We start from the raw sequence: 20321 nt of genomic DNA on the forward strand, positions 1-20321 counted from the left end.
TACTGCCTGCCTCCTTTCACACTTCAGTATCCCTCTTTACTCCTGTTTTTGTTTGCCCTTATAATAAAATTTCTTCAAGAATGTTTATGCATTTCCTGCAATAAACTAGTACAAGCTCCAAAGTTTCTGATGCCTTACAATGATCATAAAACCCGGTGGGATAATCTCCTAAGAAGTGTACAGATCAGATTATCTGGTCATGATTGTCTCCTCTTTTCTATTTCCTTCCCTCCTTCTCACCAACGACCAACTTTATTTTGAAACATTTGCTAAATTTTAATTAAAATCTTCGATGCCCGTTCATGTCTAGAAAGTTGTAAATTTGGGCTTATATTGTGACTCTCATTTCAGATGATTTTGACTGACCGAACAATTAATCCATCAAACAAAAAATAATCAGCAAATAAAATGTATCATCAATTACAACCCAACACAAAGCAGTTCAAAGCTTGTGTTAGCCTAGTGATGCTCACACATTAATGCATAAGGAACAGTTGTCTGCCTTTGCCAACCAGTCAAGTTGCAGTTTATATCCATGTCTGTCCAGACTCATATGATTATATGTAGTGAAGACTTCGAAGGAATTCTGACATGCCTGGAGAATAAAGCTGACTGAGAGCAGACAATGCCTTAAAATATAGATGCTGCAGGATGAAAACCGCTGCCCGAGACAGATATTTGTGATCAGCGGTGTGTTAGGCAGGCAGACAAACTTACATCCTTATTCTTACTTTGATGAAAAACTCAGAAAATTAACCAAAAAGTTAAATTAGTGCATTTGTAGACACAAGTAATAAAATGTGGGTGAATTGAAATCTTGACATGGAATGACTGAAGTTGCACGTGTTGTGTCTCATTCTCCTGCAACACTCGCTCTTCACTTGGCTTGTAATAAACAGTATTTGGAGCTACTTTCTAATCTTTTACAGCACTTCTCAGAGAATTAATTAGTGACTTTGCAGATTCAGATTTTTGTATGATGCAACAATACAGTTGTGTTTTGTTGTGTACTTGTATTTCTGCAACGTACCTAGTCCCTTTACCTGTCAGACAGATGTAGCGGACTGTAAATATAAAGTAGCAGTATTAAGTAATAATGCTTAAAGCTATTGAACAGGTGTACTGGAGGGATAATAGCAGGCCGAGGCTGCCGAGTCTCCCTCCAGGATGCACGGTGCTCCTCTCCTCACTCTCTCTGTCACTCTCTCTGTCACTTACATTCCATCTCATTAAATTCATGCTTTCTCTCTACAATAATTTTTGCTTATTGTTTGTTGCCTTTCCATACAGCTCCCCTCACTCACGTAGTTTCTGTGCTTTCTTTTGCAGATGCTCCTGTCCTCTCTGCTCTGTGATTACAGGCCCCACCAACACTGGATCGCTATGCTGCTCTTTTCTCTCTCTGCTCTCCTCTCACCCCAACTGCCGCCCACCTCTGGGTCTGGTACTGTTAGAGGTTTTTCTTCCTGTTATAGGGGAGTTTTCTCCTCTCAACTGCTCATGTGTGAACTGTTGAATTGTTGGGTTCCTCTGTATAATGTTGTAAAGTTCTCTTGTAAGGACTTCACCATGTTCAGCACTTTGTGTTGTGATTTGGCGCCGTATAAATAATGCTGAATTGAATAATACAATAATTTGTTACATTTTGCATGATGATTTACTTTTAATACCTGACATACATTTTGCTGGTAATACTTCCATTGGGATGCAAGTAGTTTTTAGTGAAGACATGTCCTGCTCCTGTTTGTGTGTTTACACCACGGGACTCCTGTTAGTTTGAGCTCCGGTGTACAGATGGTGTGCTGCATCAAAAAGGCTTTATATAAATCATCAACCATAGCAGGGTTACATTTCCTTTTACATGAATAGATTTAAATGACAGAAAATGTCCTTTTGATTTAAAATAATGTTTACAAGGAGATAACAACAAAACCAAATCCACATTCACCAACTAAATTTAAATCAGAGTGAAATTACTGACAGATTACACTATTACTGTGAGGTTGTCTGCCTCTTTCTCCACAACTATTTCAAATCAAAATTATATTTCCCATTAATCCACCACGCCACCCATACTTCTCTATTAAGAAGCCAAAATGTTGGATGTAAATGTTTTATCACTTTTGCATTGTTGCGACACAATGTTTACAGCAGTCGACCGAACCACACTTCACAATATCTGATCTCCATTATTAAGTAAGTAGAACGCTTTGGTGGGTCTTTCATTTTAGCAGACGGGACTGATGGGTACACCCCTCTTGGGTTCATAGGGCGTTGTCCTGGTAACCATGTTGATGCAGTCAATGATTGGACAGACGCTGAGGCACAGAGTGCAGCCTGTACAGCTGTCGGTCACGAAGGGAAGGTGGGTTTCTGGGTTGAACGTTATAGCCTGGAGGGATGGTGAGAGACTCAGTTTACAGGACTGAGACGGATCAACCTGAAAGACCCGTTTTTAAAATCAGTGCTGGAGTAAAGACATAATTATAATAGACATACCTGGTATCCAGAGTCATTGCAGGTCATGTAACATTTACCACAGTTGATACACATCTCTTCATCTATCAGAGCCTGGACCTGTGAACACAGAAGATATACATTTTCTGTTAAAAGTAATTATTGATGATCTTTTATAGGAATAAACATATGTTTTACTACTTTTTGCTTCAACAAAAATGACTGTAAGCCCACACATTCTTATGCAATTAATATGAGAAGAAAACCTGCAGTCAAGAATGTCACCACGTGACAAATGCAGTTCCTCTGAGGCAACTCTCGTTCATAGCTTCATGCATGTATCATGCCCCAAAGTCACTTCATTTTGGATTGATATTTTCAACCGTATCTCAGAAATGATTAATAAACTACTGGAACCAGAACCTTTATTAATTATTCTCAAGGTGTTTGCAGCATCAAGAAAACTCACTAGTGCCCAACAAAAATGTATTTCTCACTGTCTGAATGTGGGAATGACTTAGACTCACATGAAGACTTTCTTCACATCTGATATATCCGTTATGTGTACACAGGTTATTCCTGTTGTAGCACCTATTTTGCTTCTGTTAAGATAAATAATGCAAGATTTCAGTTCTACTTTTTGGCTGTTGCTGCTTTTTGTTTGTTTGTTTTCATTTTTTTGCATATAAATGAAAATGAGCACTGTGAATGTTATTCTATTTGTATTTGGTTCTCTGGCTCAATAAAACACATTTGAAAAATAAGAATGTCACAAATAGCGATTGCTCCTGAGATCTTTGGCCCTTTATTAATTCATCTCACTTCAAATGTAACTCTATAATCCTCAGAAAACACTCTGACTACAATATGTGAGTGAACAGCATGTACCTGCTCCATGTTGTCCAGTTCCTGGTACGCTCCGATGTAGCGCAGCGCTCTGCCTATCACATCCTGTGAACACAACACGTCGCCACACACATGGAGCACAAAACAGAGCTGAATGCATCACAGGAAGTAGTGAGTGTGTGTACTGTGTGTGTGTGTGTGTGTGTGTGTGTGTCACACCTTGACAGCAGGAACGGGTTTCTTGTTCGTGCTGACTCGGCTGATGTTGTTTTCCACCACATCGTTTTCACCACCGTCTCTGAGTTGTTTCTTGTACTTCGCGAGAGCTTCTGTCTTCTGCTGGAGATATGGACCGAAGCTAGGGAGGCTCTACGCACACGCACACGCAATGGAAAACATTGGTTAACCACTTAACTAAATGATTGTGCCAGTGTTTTCAGTAAGAGTAGAAGAGTGATGAAACAGTTCACTCCAGTTTCCTTCTGCTAATAACAGAAGCCACAATAACTGCAGTCACAGCTTTCCTGGTTTTTAATAACTGTACCTGTCCGACCAGGTCCTCCAGCCTGGGAATTGGTTTTCCTCTCTGATGTCTCTCTGTCGGAGGAGACTGACCGTCCCAGTCCTGCAGCTCCAGGCTCTTCAGGTACAACAAAGCCTTCAGGCCTGAACACAAACGTAATTACACCGTGATGGTATAATCATATAATTCAAACATCTCAGCAGGACAAAATAAGTAAAGCAGAGTTACATACCCACACAGTAATCCTCAATCACTGTGAAGTCCTGGTTCTGAACAGCGCTGCAGACCTGTGGTGATCAGACACAATGAGACAGACAGGTCTTTAATGTTAATTCTGAGGCACCCACAAATACAGATGCTTTTCAGTCATAATTATGGCTTCGATCCAAAAGACACAGGAATTACATTTGACTTAATTACAAATATTACTAATATTTAACAGCTTTTATTTTGTTAAAAATGACTCAGGTGTAGGAAACTGTTTACAACCTCAGTTTCTATGATTCAACTTAATTATTATCCAGAGGAAATGGTTTGCTTTGGTTTGCATGAGATCAAGTGCAGCGGGACAGTCTCCATCACATTAACACATTCAGTCGATCAGGATTTTAAAGAGTTTCTTTTAGATTTACAAAGATGTGGTCAAGAATTTTATAATTTATTTTAACAACAAAACCAGTAACAGTAACTGTGTTATCACCTGTAAAACTGAAGCCCCGGCATGAAGAAACTGAAGTCCAGTCTCTGCAGAGTCGATTCCTCCAGTGGCCAGAACAGGAAAACCAGGAATGGCTTTGCCGATGGCTGAAACTGCTCTGAGAGTGATGGGTCTGATGGCATTACCTGCACACATTATCAATAAGTAAATGCATCCTTTCTTTTCTTGTAACTTTACACTTCAACTCTACAATACTTCACAAGGACATATTGCACTACTACTGTTTATCTGACAGCTGCAGTTACACTTTAGCAAATTTAGACTTTTACATACAAAATATATGCAAAGCTTATAAAATATAGTACTTCAATATTGACAAAAATAGCCAAGCACCTGTCGTGTTTGTGAAGTATAGACCTACCAGAAACCCCTCCATACGTGGTGCGTTTTCCCATCCCAACACTCGGCCAGGGAGAGCCGTCGGCCTTCAGTCCCATCATGCCTGAGACCGTGTTGGTGGCCGTGACTCCATCTGCTCCGCCTGCAGCACAACACAACAATTACAAACACAAACTGATAAACATTCATGGCATTGACAATCTTAAATGATTTGTATTAAGCAATGTAAAATGATAAAACAGTATGAGGAAGAAACGAAGTGTGGCTACCTTCATGGGAGGCCTTGGCGATGTCGACAATATTGGTAACATTTGGTGTCAGTTTGGCAAAGAAAGGAATGGAAACGGCTGCACGCACCCAGCGACAGATGTTACGCACCAACACAGGGTCCTAATGACACAACAAATACACAAACAGTTAAACTTTTCAAACGGTTGTTGGTTGTTACATGAAGTTTCAGTTGTGCGTTTGGTAAATGTGTGCTGTATCAAAATCATTTATAATATTTGTTCTTTTGCCTAGCTCCGCCCACATACTGCTCGCTGCTTTAGTTTTTCCTGTTATTAAAGTCTGGAACCCCTGTTCACATGAAGGTTCGTCCAGCCCCCATGAGGGCTGTAAGCGTGATGGTGGTGAGGTCATTCACTTTGAAAAATTTGTTCCAACAATGGCTGCGATGGTGGAGCTGGATTAAGCATTATTAACAGTTTTTTCAATTTTAGCAAATATCGAGGAATTGAAGCCAAAGCAAGAACAATGCCAAACTCTTTTCTTGTTTTTTAAAGTATGCAGTTGTCATCTATCAACATGTCGTTGCACTCTGCTCACATTGGGGCTCAGAGCACAACATATGTAATATGGTGGTCAATGCTGATTGTTTAAAAGCTGCTTCAATACTTTCAAAATCAATCTGAGGTCTACACCCAGAAGGATGCAACCCATATTTTCATGCAGTGAATTTGTGTCTGATGAAAACAGGCTACAAGAAAGCGGCTTATGTGCAACTAATTAAAAAAGAGTTATCCGTAAAAGACTTTCAGTTGTTTGTGTACCTGTCCACAGGCCAGTCCCATGCCTCTCTCTCCCATCCCATGAGGACAAGACAGGTTCAACTCCAACGCATCCGCTCCTGATGCCTGAACACACACATTTATATCATTATGTAATAATTACACCATCGTTATACTGTGTAGATTCAGTAAGTTTTCATGGTTAATCTACAGGCATGTGTTTTTTCTCACCTCGGCCATCTTGGCCAGTTCTGTCCAGTCTTCCTTGTTGTAACTACACATTATACTAGAAATCACCACCTGAAGGACAGACAGAGAAACTTTGCATTTAAAACATACTGGTTCATTCTTCCATCCATCACATGACATTCTAGACACAATGACAACATTAAGACCTGCGTGATGATGCATCTCATTACGGAGGTATAGACAGACAAAACTAACTGTTAGTGTTTGTAGTGGAGACTGCACATCTAACCCCCAAACAAACAGTCCAAAAAGCTTTTATTACGCTCAGAAGAGTTTGTGTGGTGGTTAATAATCATCATTACTAAAAACAAAACACAAAGAGACCCTGGAGCAACATATAGATGACCTAAAAAATAAAAAAAACATGAAATCAAATTAAAATATAACAGAAAACATAAATTATATAAAAAGGAAATAAAGGCAAATATGACAAATAAAATAAAGACCAAGAAGATTTGAATAAAAAAAGTGTCAAAAAATCATATGAATAAAGGATGTGACGTGAACTGATGTGACCTGACGTGACCTGAAGTGACCTGATGTGACCTGACGTGACCTGACGTGACCTGAAGTGATCTGATGTGACCTGACGTGACCTGAAGTGACATGGCGTGACATGGCGTGACCTGACGTGACCTGATGTGACGTGGCGTGACCTGACGTGACCTGATGTGACGTAGCGTGACCTGACGTGACCTGACGTGACACTTACATTGTCGGGGAAGTCCCTCTTCAGTTCGGCGACTGACTGACACCAGTAGGCTGCTGTCTTCTCACTGATGAGCTCAATGTTGAGGAAGGAGCCCTGACCCGGTCCATACACATGACCCGAGGTGGTACCACGCACAATACGAGGAGACACGTTGGTAACCAGGTCCTGCACAGACACATTTATAGAAGTCATTCAGGTGGTCACCTTTATTTTCAGGGTTTACTCAGGTGAAATCTATCAGAACCTAAAGAGCTCATGTTTTTACTGCACTTTCTTTAAATCACAGAGGTTTTTGTAAAATGCACTTTTAAATACAGAAACTCCATATTTTTGCAGAGTGTGTGACTCTGTGTGTTTGCCCGGTACCTTATCCAGCCCGAACGTCTTGGTCAGAGCGAAGCCCCATCCCTGCTCAAAGGCTCTCCTGATCATGGCTGTGCTGGTGGTGGGGGGAGCAGAGGCCAGGCCAAATGGGTTCGGAAACTTGATTCCACAAACCTCAACGCTGATGTCCACCTGATCTATAGCGCTGTAGAACAGCGGCAGCTTCGGAGCCAGGTCCACCGTCTGTCCATGCAGGGACTACAAAAGGAAGGGAGACGGGACTCGTGTTTAATTACATCACTAATGTCACATTTAATGGAGTCATGCCTGACTTTTAACACATCATGATCCACTTGTGGATCTGAGTCTTTCTCCCATTATTAGTTAATGTGTTGGTACTCAGAGTAAATATCAGTCTGTTCATGGCGTGATGCATTCGACATCAAGGCTCTGAACATTTCATTACATTCATGAATGTTTTGGCAGAAAAATCCAACAAGAAGCAAATATGATGAAGTTTGTAGGAGTAAATATGAGAATGAAGGATTTTCAGGTGATTGCCTTAAGAATGAAGTGTTGAATGAACACTGAACCAGATCGGTTCAGAGCTCTGGATTTGAATAATCCAGCGGATGTGTAGATAAGAGGTTTAGATTTCAGATTTACCTGAATGTATCTGTGAAGATGCCACGAGGCCTGTTTGCCGTCATTCACCGACTCCACCGTGGTGTTTGCCAAACCTGCGATGTCTCCGCCTGCGAACACCCAGGGCTCACTGGTCTGCATCGTGTCCGTGTTCACGTCGGGTGTACCCCAGCGGTTCAGCTTCACAGGAGCCATGGCTTCAGTCACTACACACACACACACACACACACACACACACACACACACACACACACACACACACACACACACAAATAAGGTTAACGTATAAAAACATGTCATTGTCCCATTCATGTCTGCATTCAGCAACTATATCGATCTGTAAAAACATCTACGAACCTGAAAAGGTTGAAGATTCAATTTTGTTGTGATTTCAAATATACATTAAACATTACTTCATACTTCAGAATTCATAGCAAGCTGTCTAGATAACAAAATACCCAATTTTTCAATTGGCATTGTAAAAAAATCATAATAGAATGTAAATCATGCAAAGTAAAATATACTAAAATTAGAAAATAAGAAAAAAAACAACAATCAAAAATGAACAACAACAAAAACAAAGACACAGCTCTCAAAGTTTTACAAACAATTCTTGTTTTTTTTTTTTTTTTTCATATCTTTCTTTTAGTTGAGGGCAAAGAAAAAAAGTCTGTCAGTGTGTTACTTAGCTGACTGCTTTATTACCTTGCGGCTCGCTCAGCATGGAACCAAAAGCACTGATGATGTAATCAGCCTTTAACCTGACGATTTGCTCCTCATCTTCCAGCCAATCACCGTCCTCTGTCTGCTCGGTGCGACAGAATTGTAACCCGGCAATCCGCTCGTTCTTCGTGATGACCTCACGAGGGGACAGGAAGGGCAGGAACTCGCACTGCTCCTCTTTCGCCAACTCCATCTGACGGAACAAAAAAACAGAAAGGTGAAACGCTGGCCTGCTTGTGGTTCCTAGAGTTTACAGAAGTAAAATGGGAGGCGGAGTTTCAGTTTTCAGGCTCCTCCCCTGTGGAACCAGCTCCCAGTTTGTGTTGGAGGGGCAGAAACCCTCTCTAGCTTTAAGATTAGACTCAAAACGTTCCTTCTTGATAAAGCCTATAGTTAGGGCTGGCTCAGGTAGACCTGAACCAACCCTTAGTTATGCTGTTATAGGCCGACGCTGCTGGGGGACCTCGTTACATGCTGAGCTTCTTTTCTTCCCTCTGTTGGAGGTTTTTCTCCCTTAAAGAGGAGTTTTTTCCCTCCTAGCTTATGTGGGAATTGTTGAATTGTTGGGTTTCTCTGTATTATGTTGTAAAGTTCTGCTGTAAAGACTTTAATGTGTTAAGTGCCATGAAATAACCTATGTTGTGATTTGGCGCGATATAAATAAAATGTAATTTAATTTAATTTAATTGAAAACTTGATTTTAGTGCATTAAACATTAAACTAATAAAAAAATAAATCTGCCTATTTTATATTATTGGGCAGCAAACATTCAAAAGATCATTCTTCAGCTCCATCATCCAGACGTGAGCTGGTGCCATGTGGAAGATGACGTGTTCTTGTTTGGGCTCCTTTATCGTGACCCCTGTACTAACATACCTCTGACGCCTTTGTTAATTCTGCACTGCAAATGTGGACACATTTCTGTCAACACTTTAAATTTTAGAATTCCTTTTTTTTTTCTGCTATTTTTAATAATAATTTATTCTTACCTCTAAAGTTAAATGTTGGGCAGTGGAATAGAGGGGGGGAGGCTAAAATATTTTTGTGATTTCTATATTGATGACACCTTTACTTTGACACCCGGCTAAATTTAACCTGATTAAAACTAGTCTGCTCTGCACAAACCTGGCTGAGTTCTAGTCTACGTTTCTGGCTCCCTTTGCTGGAATAATTTCTAAAATCATTGGGGTGGAAGTGTTATGTAATATAGGGGTGGAGGATTTTTGGAGTGCTTTGATTGTACAGTAGACTTTACTTTGAGGCAGTAAAACATGATTGCACTAGTTTTTGTGCTTACGGTCTATTACTTCTTTGTAAGTCCCCTTTACCCCTCTAAAAGATTTTATTTGAATTTAGTATTTTTATCTTGTGGTATTATTGTCATCAATGTTTTTTAATTAGTTTATTTATTTTGCATCGGCAAATGTTGAGGGTAAAACAAAACAAAAAAACAACTAAAAAAAGATGTCCTGATCCATTCATGCATCTGTCTTCATCCTGCCTGTGTTCATACACCTGCCCGCCATCATACCTCCTCAGGAACAGCTCTGATGTTGGTGAATCCCTTCCTGAAGCACACGTACACTCTCTTGGCGCCACAGCGGAGAGCTGAGGTGGCACAGTCGAACGCGGTGTCACCGGCCCCCAGAACTATCACGACTCCCCGTAACTCTGGCAGCGAAGAACGACACTGACACATGCCTGGACAGAGTGACACAGACACCGGGATGTCACATTGGATCTGAATAAGTAATGATTTACATACGAAACTTCTCACCACTGAAACATTTTTTGTATTTGAACTGCAGGACAAACAAAGACGATTTGGATATTTCCAAATGCTCCCTCTTTTTAGAGAAATTTGGTGGGATTCACCTTGTAGATGAAAACTGAAAACTTGAATTCATAAGCAAGATGCTAATAAACTGCATTATCAACCCTCCTCCCTTCCCCCTTCCTTAATAGTGATTTATCCTTCAGTACCCTTCTTGCTGGCAGAGGCCACTATGGGCAGGAAGTCCTTGGAAGTATAGAAGCCTTGTTCCACAGTCAAACCCTGGAAGATTTTAGCTCTGTTGGCCTGAGGGAGACCTGGAGTCTCACAACACACACACACACACACACACACACACACACACACACACACACACACACACACACACACACACGATTGGGGGAAACAAAAGGGCATTAAAAATGTATTTGATTATTGATGTAATTCAAACATTATTCAAACCATTAAAACTTTATAAAAATGAATATACTGTACATGTATTTAAAAACTGAAGGCTCACACACATTTACTATATGAAACCATGCTCGCATTATAACAAGAAAAGGAGACATATAACACATGGTATAAAGTATATTATAAAATATTGTATAAAGTAAACAGTATGTCTAGGACTGTTAAAAATGAAATCAAAGGTGTTAAACTAAACTGAATCAACTTTTTAACACTTGAAAATTGAACCTCACCGATCCCAATGAAGATGGCCTTAAACCCCGCCTCCTTCAGGGACGTCAGAGTCATTCCATTAACACCTAAACCCTTGTCACACACCACCTGCACACACCACACACACACTGTAATAGAACTGTGCATCATGTATTACAGTGTTTAACATTGTGGACACTACTCACACTATTTAAAAAATGTGTGTGACTGTGTGATAAGAAGCTAAAGTTAATACCTTGACTCCCAGGTCCTTCATCAGGCCGATTTCAAACTGGACAACCTCATAAGGAAGTCGGAACTGAGGGATTTCTGCTGTGCTGCATGAAGGAAAGAAGATTTTTTTTTTCTTCCCTTCTTCCTTCTTTGACTTTGCCTCATAAATCTCTGCTCCAGACATCTTGATTTTCTACTATGCAAATTCATTTCGGACCATGATCCACCACTCTTTCATCAGTGCCAATGAATTTCTAAATAAAAGGGTTTCAATAATACAGCATACAATTTAATCAAATATAATTCACAATCTTTGACATCCCAGTATGATGATGAAAACAGGATACCTTAGCCCGCCGGTGTACTTCTGTTTCTCAAATATGGTAATATTGTCATATCCAAGACGGGCCAGGAAAGACGCACAACTGACTGACGCAGGGCCGCAGCCAATCAGAGCGATTGGGGTGTGGAAGGACTCTGGCATCTCATTGGCTGGTGGGAGTTCAGGATTCCTGATTTGAGCAATGCCCATTTTACTGAACACCTGAGGAGAAAAACACACACACACACACACACACACACACACACACACACACACACACACACACACACACACACAAAATACCACTTGCTGACAGCTTTAATGCTGAAGAAGTGCAATGTTGTTAAAAAAAAATTGAAGTTGGCCTTCAGGTGTTCAGGTGATATGGTCAAACTGGTAAATGTGAAAGGTTCAAAAATGAACTCGGGAAGAAATTCAGTAAACTGACTCGATAGTTAAATCTATCTGGAGTGTGCTAACATATGTGAACATTAGTCACCATTAGTTAAACTAATTTTCCACTGCTGGTACTGGCTGAGCTCTACTCTGCTCCCTTTTTCTAGGTTTCTATTGGGCAAAAGTTGTGGATAATACCCAGAACTACTGTTGGAATCCAAAACCTCCGTCGAGGCTCTGTGCGATCTGAGCTGAAACTCAAGTTGACTTAAAAACACTGCGGACCACTGATTGGGCAAACAGAATTATCACAGTCACTGTGTCACTGTGTGAGTGATTCGGGACATCCAGCACAAACCTGCAGCAGTTAACTAGCGAGCCACTAAAGTAGTAGCATTTTGTTTTTACTCACTGAACTACTCGATTAACGGTGACCTGCACGACCACGGCGGTCAGTTGAGCAGGTGCAGATGTTTGGTTCCTGATGAAAGAATCCAGCGACCGTATGTCGTGTTGAAGAGGACTTCACTATAGTTTAATGCGGTGTTGTAGCAAGTCGCTATAGCAATGGCACTGCATTAACACTATGAACCTTAGGCTAATTTCAGGGTGATTTCACTACCTTCGCATTTAAGCTCATATTTCGGTCTTTTTTGGGGCGAACCACTCATGCTATATCTCCCTTTTTTCAGGACAGTCTAGGCTATCCAGATATATCATTATTTACTTTGAAAATACCTGAAAAAAAGTCTTAAATGTTAGCCTTTATATCAGAGAAAAAAATAATGTTGTCTTATGAAATTATGTTTTTACGTCTCACCAGAACATATTGTCAGTAGAGATAACTTTTTATAGTTGTATGGAGGAGATTATCTAGAATCTGATAATATCTGAATCATGTTTGTGGGACACTGTATGACTCAGCAATTTGAAAAAAATATGTTCTTCGTGCCTGTTGGAAAATGAATGTCATGAATGACTCCGGGTGGCCAAACCAGGGACTCACACTCAGGACATACGGCCCTGTGATGTGTGCCAATAACTCGGCTGTAGTGTAGGCAAAGAAATACATTATAATTATTTAATTTTTTTCATACAAAGTGGGATGTAATGTCAGCCCTATCACCGGAAAGGGTGGGTTCTGCTGTTTATTTTAATATACAGAACATCGTGAAGCTATCGGGACTTTGGGAATTATTCAATCAAGAGCAGCAGGTGTGGAGATGGACGCACGTTTCATGCAGAATGTAACGATGATGCAACTTCAACTTTGATTATCTCTGAAACGCTTCGTCAAGCAGACGAGGCACCGAGTTTTCTGGAAAGCTCAAGTCTTTCAGTTTCAGAGGATATGTGTTACATCTGCGCAATTCAACCGAGAAGAAGAGGAGTGAGTTTGCATCATCAGGTTGTAAGGGTTAAGGTGGGGGGGCTATCTGCAGTGGAATACAAAATGCAGAAATGTTCCTGGTACCAAAAGTGAGTAGAGTTGAGAGGAGGTTTGTTTGGCAGAGGAAAGGTGGCTCTGGTGGTCCTTCCAGACTAAGTAAGGCTGGATCAGAAAATAAAAATCAAATCTGGATGTGATTCACTCTCTTGCAACAGAATTAATGTGTTTTTTCTTCTTTCAAAAGTTACACAGTCTGACTTCATGTAAACTAAATAATTATTTCAATATTTTATCCAAGTTTTACTGTTATTCTAAGATAACCTATGAAGAATACACAGTTTTAAAGACAGTATATGATTCATTATATTGTGTGACATTTGTTATCTTTACATGATATTCAATATCTGTGCATGATAAGGCTATGAAAAAGTATTTTGGGCCCTCAAAAACATTTACTAAGAAGAATAAACACATACATTTGCGTATACATTAAATGATGTTGGCCGACCTAGAGCTACCTGTAACTCATTACTTTATGGTAAATCAGTTTTTAACTGATATACAGATGACGTTCGTACCTCGGTAGCAAACTGCTGCAATCCTCCGATGTTGATGGGTCCTTCCTCTGAAGCATACAGATTGCAGCCTCCAACACACAGCTCGGACGTGGGACAGACCATACCACAGGTCAGGCCCAGGGGGTTGTCAGACAGGATGGCTCGTGCTGCTCCATAGTAGTTCTGTCACACACACACACACACACACACACACACACACACACACACACACACACACACACACACATACACACACACACACACACACACACACACACACACACACACACACACACACACACACACACACACACAGAGACAGACAGACAGACAAGCATTAATGAAAGGACCAATGTCATCGTCTATCACTCAAAATATTTATTTTCTCTTTGTTAACGCTGTTTTTCTTCAATTATTTTCAGTCATCCTCAGAGAGCTGTCCTTTTACAGTAGTGTGCGTTTTCATTTTACCTTACTGGCGATACTAGTAATAAATGTCTTGATGTCCAGGTTAGTCGGGCAGCTCTTCTGACAGGGAGCATCAGCACATTTTAGACACCTGAACACAGATTTTACAGTTTGTTTTGCAGTTGAACCAAGTTAGATGAAATATAATTGTAACAACAAATATCATGGCAGCAAGTGTGGAGTCAACACCCCCAACAATTTACCAAAATCAAAAGTATTTAAATCATCATATTAAGGACTAATGCAGTGAAGAAGTGATGATGCATTATTGAACATGAACATATTGTACATTTATGTCACACTTTTGTCAGCACTTCATAGCAGTATCCAATAATATATGTCATGCCAAATCACTCAGTAGCTGTTGTCTGAATGTGCGACTAAAAAAATGTAGCAGTAACTTTCATTGCCTGCAGGAGGCAATGTCGTCATGTTTTTATTTACAGGCCTGAAGAGCTCCACTGTTTTCTTCTTTTCTAAAGGTGGTGAAGATAAATGTGAAGAATCAGTCTGATAATGATTAAACTCTTCAGCCTGCTAAATGAGGTAGTCTGCAAAAAACAATAATAACAACAACAACACCAAAACCGCAAGTCGTTCACCTCAGTGCCTCTCGTAGAGCTCCTCGCTCGCTCAGCGTTGTGTGTTTGATATCATCAAAGTTGTTCTCTAACTTCACGCAGGACTGAAAGAAAGTCGGGAGAAATCAGGAAGAGGAAGAGTGAAGAAGATGAATGGTGTAACAAGGACTGTCTGTGTGTGTGTGTGTGTGTGTGTGTGTGTGTGTGTGTGTGTGTCTTACATCACAGCCCCTCTCAGGGTTTCTCTTCCAGTGTTTCTTCTCTTTCTTCTTGTTGGCTGTAGACATGATCTGAGCGTGACTCTTCACCCTGGGATTAAGAGCCAGGATGCTCTGAAAAGAAAAAGGAGGTGCTTATGAATTAGCTGGGCTTAATAACTATGCCTAGTACTAAATGTGTGTACTTATAGAAGCCAATAACAGCTGTGGTTGCAATATTTTTTTAATTTTATTATCTTAAGATTCGTAGTGAATAATATCGTGTATCTTTCTTTGTGTTTTCTCACAACAAACACACATAACAGCAAAACAACTTTGTTATCTAGATGACACAAAAAACCCTTTGCAACTATTGTCTTCCACAGCTCCTCTTACAGTCTAGTCCATGTTATTATTAGTCTAGTTGTTTAGTTTCATGAATCATTGTAATAACTGCAAGGCAACTTACTACAATATTTTTTTTGGCAAAATGAAACATTTTGTTGAAAAATAAAACAGGAAAGGTTAGGTTTTATTGTCAACTGTTTGGAAGGATATGTTTATGGATTTTTTTTTTTTCATGTGTATAAGATTGTGATTTTCACAATTCTTCATGTGTTGTACTTGCACACAAATGTGAAAACAAAACTGTAATAATATGGGTGTTAATGAAATGTTGTCTAAATTCTACTATTGTAGTTTTTACAAATTGCGTCCATCTACTAGCCAAAAGTTTTCTGATCATAATGGATATTAATTTGTAGTGTTATCTGTCTATCCGGCACACCGAGAGATTTGCTGGTAAAAACAGTAAACCTTCTAGGAAGTTTAGTTGTTGAGATGATTAGATAATGCTGCAGCTGCCAGGTGAATGCACTGAGGTTATATGACCTGTTGCATTAATAAATAATAGTAGAGATGAAGAAATTAAATAGTTCTATTCCAGCTGGAAATACTGATCAGTATTCTGTCCGAAGAGGCTGCTTAACGGTTCTTCAAGTTTTAATTCGGGTACAGAGAGAATAATTTTAAATCCTACCATAAAGGAGTACTACAGGCTGAATGGATGGATGGATTTGACTTTATTAATCCCACAGTGGGGAAATTTACTCGAAAATTATGAAATGTTAGAAATTTAAGTGCATCAGTCTGACATGACCTCGAATATCTAGATGTGACTGGCACCTGCTTTAGCCAAAGTAGAGGTCTAATGGTCTGACCAGTCAACAGATATAAAAAACTCACTGCAATTGTTAGTTCATTATATTTGCTCTTAAAATAACAACTATTTCTTGTAGGACAATGTACTATCATATTTATTTATACCTGCAGCTCACGTGGGGGGACAGATCAGAACTTCACACACTGTAAATCTCCTTCATGGTTTTAATGAGGACAATTGAAGCTGTTGCCTCATCTCGACACGTGCACACCGACAACTCTTCACTTATCTACAGCTTGTACAACATGGCGTGTTACATAAGACCATGAGGCTACATAACGTGGCCTTTTACCTTTAAAGGCTTGATGCTGCAACGTGTTACACTGGCAGAATGACATGTTATTTAAGGAAGGCTTGCATCGACTGTCTGTCCCCAGAAACAGGAATGATGACAGTGAGTTTGTATGTTCTGATGTATATCTCAGAGAATATAAACTCTATCGGCTTTTAAAGTTACTGTCAGCAAGATGTTCATGTTAAAATGTGCTCATCTTCAAAGCATCTTATCCCAACTAATTAACAGAGAACCACAAAGGTCCAATGAGACCTTGTTTGGAGCAGGACATAAATATTTTATTTACTTTTGATAACTGATATTTGATGATATGTCCACTCTTACTGCACTCGATTGATGGTATCAGTTTGGTCCCTGGAGGAGACGATTGTCCACTAATCATGTCCAAGCTTCTGCCTCTCTTGACATTTGACAGTCCAGGTTGTCAGGGTTCTGCATGTCCTGACACCTGCATATACTGCACCAGTGAACTCTTACAACACTCAGGTATGTGGATCGGGGACTGCTGTTCCTAACTACAGGTTTGAAACTAAAGGTGACAGAGCTTTTAGGTTTGAACCTGGAGAGAGGTGCAACAACCCCTGATAAAGCTAACGGAGCTTTTGAAGCAACTGCTCTCACTCGCTGGAACTTTCCGTCTCTGTTTTTATTTTCTGTTGTTCGGTTTATTTTAAGCTGGTTTTATAGTGAAGCACCTTGTGACCTTTAAAAGGTGCCGTAGAAGTAGAATCTAGCTCCCTTGTCCAGTTGATATGCTTTAAGGCATGGGACACATCTGTGTGCAATGTGCAGAAACTATATATCAAATCCTTTGAGTAATGCGCTGCTATTTATTTCAACATATTTCAGCAGTGGTGTTTGGTAGTGCTTAAAGGGCAACTTCACCAATTTAAAATTACACTTCATGAAGGTGGGCGACACACATGGGGCAGACAAGCCTGAGGCAGCAGAGGCTGAGATATCTTTTGATCTATTCACTTCAGAAAGTTTCCTCCAGGAACACAGAAAATCTGGTATAACGGTTTCACAGACTGAGTAGTGCTCCTTTAATGAGAAACTGATGTGTTAAATTATTGGAATTCCCCTTAAAAAGCTACTCCTTTAAATCCTCTTGGAAACTGTGATGAGTCTTCAGGTCTTTGGGGTTTCTTGAGGTGAAGGTAACGACTCTGCTGCTCTATGATCACAGAGGTGAGACTTGATTGTGGATATTTTCTCTCTTTGCCGTTACACTGACCTAATTAAAAGATCAGAGGCATTTCATCGGTCTAACACTGGCACAGTCATGTGAAGCGGCCTCATGTGAGGCCTGAGATTTGTGTCCTGTCTACAATGGAGGAGGCTAATCCCCAAATCTGAAGTTGTGCTCATGAGAACTGTGGACCCATTTAAAGTGAATGTACTCCACAGGGTTTTCTTTCCCACAGATTTAGACTCTGTAACACTGTTGAGTACCAACAAAAAAACAAAAGAGATACTTTCCCACCAAATAGGATCACAGTCTCATAAAGTGTTGATGAGTATGATAAAGTATTCATTCAGAAAATGTGTTTAACCCCATCACTTACATCATTGCTGATATGTACAATGTCAATCTATATTATCAATATTAATACATAAATACATGTTTTGAGGGGAGTTTCCCATCAGAAAAGGTTGTTTGCGTGCGACTGAAGAGTAGTAAATATTGCTGAAAAAAGAGGTAAAACAACAAGCAGTTATACATAAAACAATTTACCTCAATGTCTGGAAGGTCTTTACTCAACATGATGCCTCCGAACAGCTTCAGCAATAAAAGCCTTCAAATCCTTTGTGAAGATTGTCTGTAGATCCCGGTTGGTTTTCTGAGGATTAGAGGTCGGAAGCACTGTTCGGGACTGCTCGGCTCCCAGATGGAAGGACCTGGAAGCTGCCTGTCCTCATCAGGCCCACTCCTCTACCTAACAGACATACCACACGTCCTTTCTCCATTTAACCTGTTGATGAGGACAGACGGAGCTGTTATCACTCTCCGAGGATCAAAGTTCAGCAGAGCTGGCCAGTGAGCGACTCTCTGGGTGCATTTGAACTGTGGAGAAGTTCAACACTGACAAATGTAAACGGTCTGGTTCAAACTCCACTTCTTCCAGGGGAATGGAGGCCTGCATACTTTTATTTATTTTCATGTACATACAGTTAATGTGTTTTTAACTCCTTCCTTCCTCCCAGCTAACGTCAACATGGATTTGACCCTCGACACAAGGTTCGTAGTAAAATGATCTTGGTTGCTGCCTTTGACGGACAGCTCGCTCACTTTAACGCCGCCGAAGTGAGAAGACGCAGATGGTCGTTAGTTCTGCTCTTGGACCTTGTTCTTCCGTGAACTGACACCTCCATACAAACACGACAACATCAAAGCAGCACATTTCTTGCTTGGCTGTCGTTAGCACGCTAACGTCATGTTCCTCTCAGTCCACAGTATCAAGGTTTACAGCGCAGCTAACATTTAGCACGTCTTCAAGCGAAGCCGAGGGCCTGGCTCATTCCGACTACGCCCCATGCAGAGCTGCGGGGGAAGGTGATCAGTGATAGAAGCCCGTTTACCCGTCCATTGCAGCTCTTTGTCCTCCTCAGTCTGTTGATAATTCAGCACAACTGCTCATGTGTGAACTGTTGAATTGTTGGGTTCCTCTGTATAATGTTGTAAAGTTAATGTGTTTGTAACTCCTTCCTCCTTCCCTTCCTCCCTGCCTTCCTCTTTCCCTCTCTCCTTCCTTCCTTCCTTAAGTACTCTCCTCCACTTTTCTCCTCCTCTTTCAGGGCACTTCATTCTCCTCACATCAGCTATCTGAATCCAGACAGAATTTAAATCTAGTACAGGACAGTTAACAGACATATTATGAACTATTGCAAATAAAACAGCGATTACTGACAACAACAACAGAAGTCCTGAAGATTGCAGCTCGACTGTGAAAGCAGCGCGGAGACATTCAGATCCTTTACTGAGCAAATATCTATAAAGTAAAGCTGTAAAAAAAAAAGTGCTCTTTTACATGCTAAAGTTCCGAATTTAAAATTAACTTCATAAAAGTAGCTTAATCATCCAAAAATAATTTCCAAATTTGCATCCATCAGACCTCAGGACAGTTTTCCACTTCACCTCAGTCCATCTTCAATGATCTCGGTCCAGAGAAGGCGGCGGTGTTTCTGGATCATGTTTCTATCTGGTTTCTTCTTTGGAGAGTTTTAACATCATTTGTGGACGCAGCGATGAACTGTGTTCACAGACGATGGTTTTCACAAGTGTTCCTGAGCCCATGCAGTGATTTCCACTCCAGAATAGTGTGTTTTTAATGCAGTGCTGCCTGAGGGCCTGAAGATCACCACCATCCAATATTGGTTTCCAGCCTCGTCCCTTGTGTTCAGAGATTTCTCCAGATTCTCTGAATCTTTTAATGATATTATGAACCGTAGACGATGAAATCCACTAATTCTTTACAAGTTTATGTTGAGGAACATTATTCTTAAATTGTTGCACTGTTTGCCCATGCAGTTTTTCACATCCAGTGATGAACCTATCCCCACCTTCACTGCTAAGCGACTGCCTCTCCGGGATGCTTTTTTTTTTTTTTTTTTTTTTTTTTTTTTTTTAAATAACAAATCATGTTACTGATCTGTTGCCAGTTTATTGAAGTGG

At 40.3% G+C, this 20321-nt stretch overlaps 1 protein-coding gene across 1 annotated transcript; it reads right to left on the bottom strand.

Annotated features, from left to right (window-relative positions):
* Nucleotides 1-1634: 1634 nt before the first annotated feature.
* On the bottom strand, nucleotides 1635-19391 carry dpydb (dihydropyrimidine dehydrogenase b). The gene is made up of 26 exons (XM_069173235.1): nucleotides 19229-19391; nucleotides 18384-18621; nucleotides 15153-15263; nucleotides 14953-15035; nucleotides 14354-14441; nucleotides 13904-14065; nucleotides 11565-11761; nucleotides 11240-11321; nucleotides 11025-11112; nucleotides 10530-10637; nucleotides 10078-10247; nucleotides 8529-8739; nucleotides 7845-8029; nucleotides 7221-7436; nucleotides 6855-7019; nucleotides 6125-6193; nucleotides 5936-6019; nucleotides 5153-5273; nucleotides 4906-5025; nucleotides 4527-4669; nucleotides 4059-4113; nucleotides 3848-3969; nucleotides 3523-3672; nucleotides 3346-3408; nucleotides 2500-2577; nucleotides 1635-2392 (listed from the first exon to the last, which is right to left on the bottom strand). Exons 2-26 carry the CDS (start codon nucleotides 18411-18413, stop codon nucleotides 2228-2230), a joined length of 3066 nt encoding a protein of 1021 aa, XP_069029336.1. The 5' UTR covers nucleotides 18414-18621; nucleotides 19229-19391; the 3' UTR covers nucleotides 1635-2227.
* Between the last annotated feature and the right edge of the window lie 930 nt (nucleotides 19392-20321).

This window comes from Embiotoca jacksoni, unplaced genomic scaffold (assembly GCF_022577435.1).
Source record: "Embiotoca jacksoni isolate LCO1_2020_lvr unplaced genomic scaffold, fEmbJac1.0.p SCAF_59, whole genome shotgun sequence".
Lineage (NCBI taxonomy): Eukaryota > Metazoa > Chordata > Actinopteri > Embiotocidae > Embiotoca > Embiotoca jacksoni.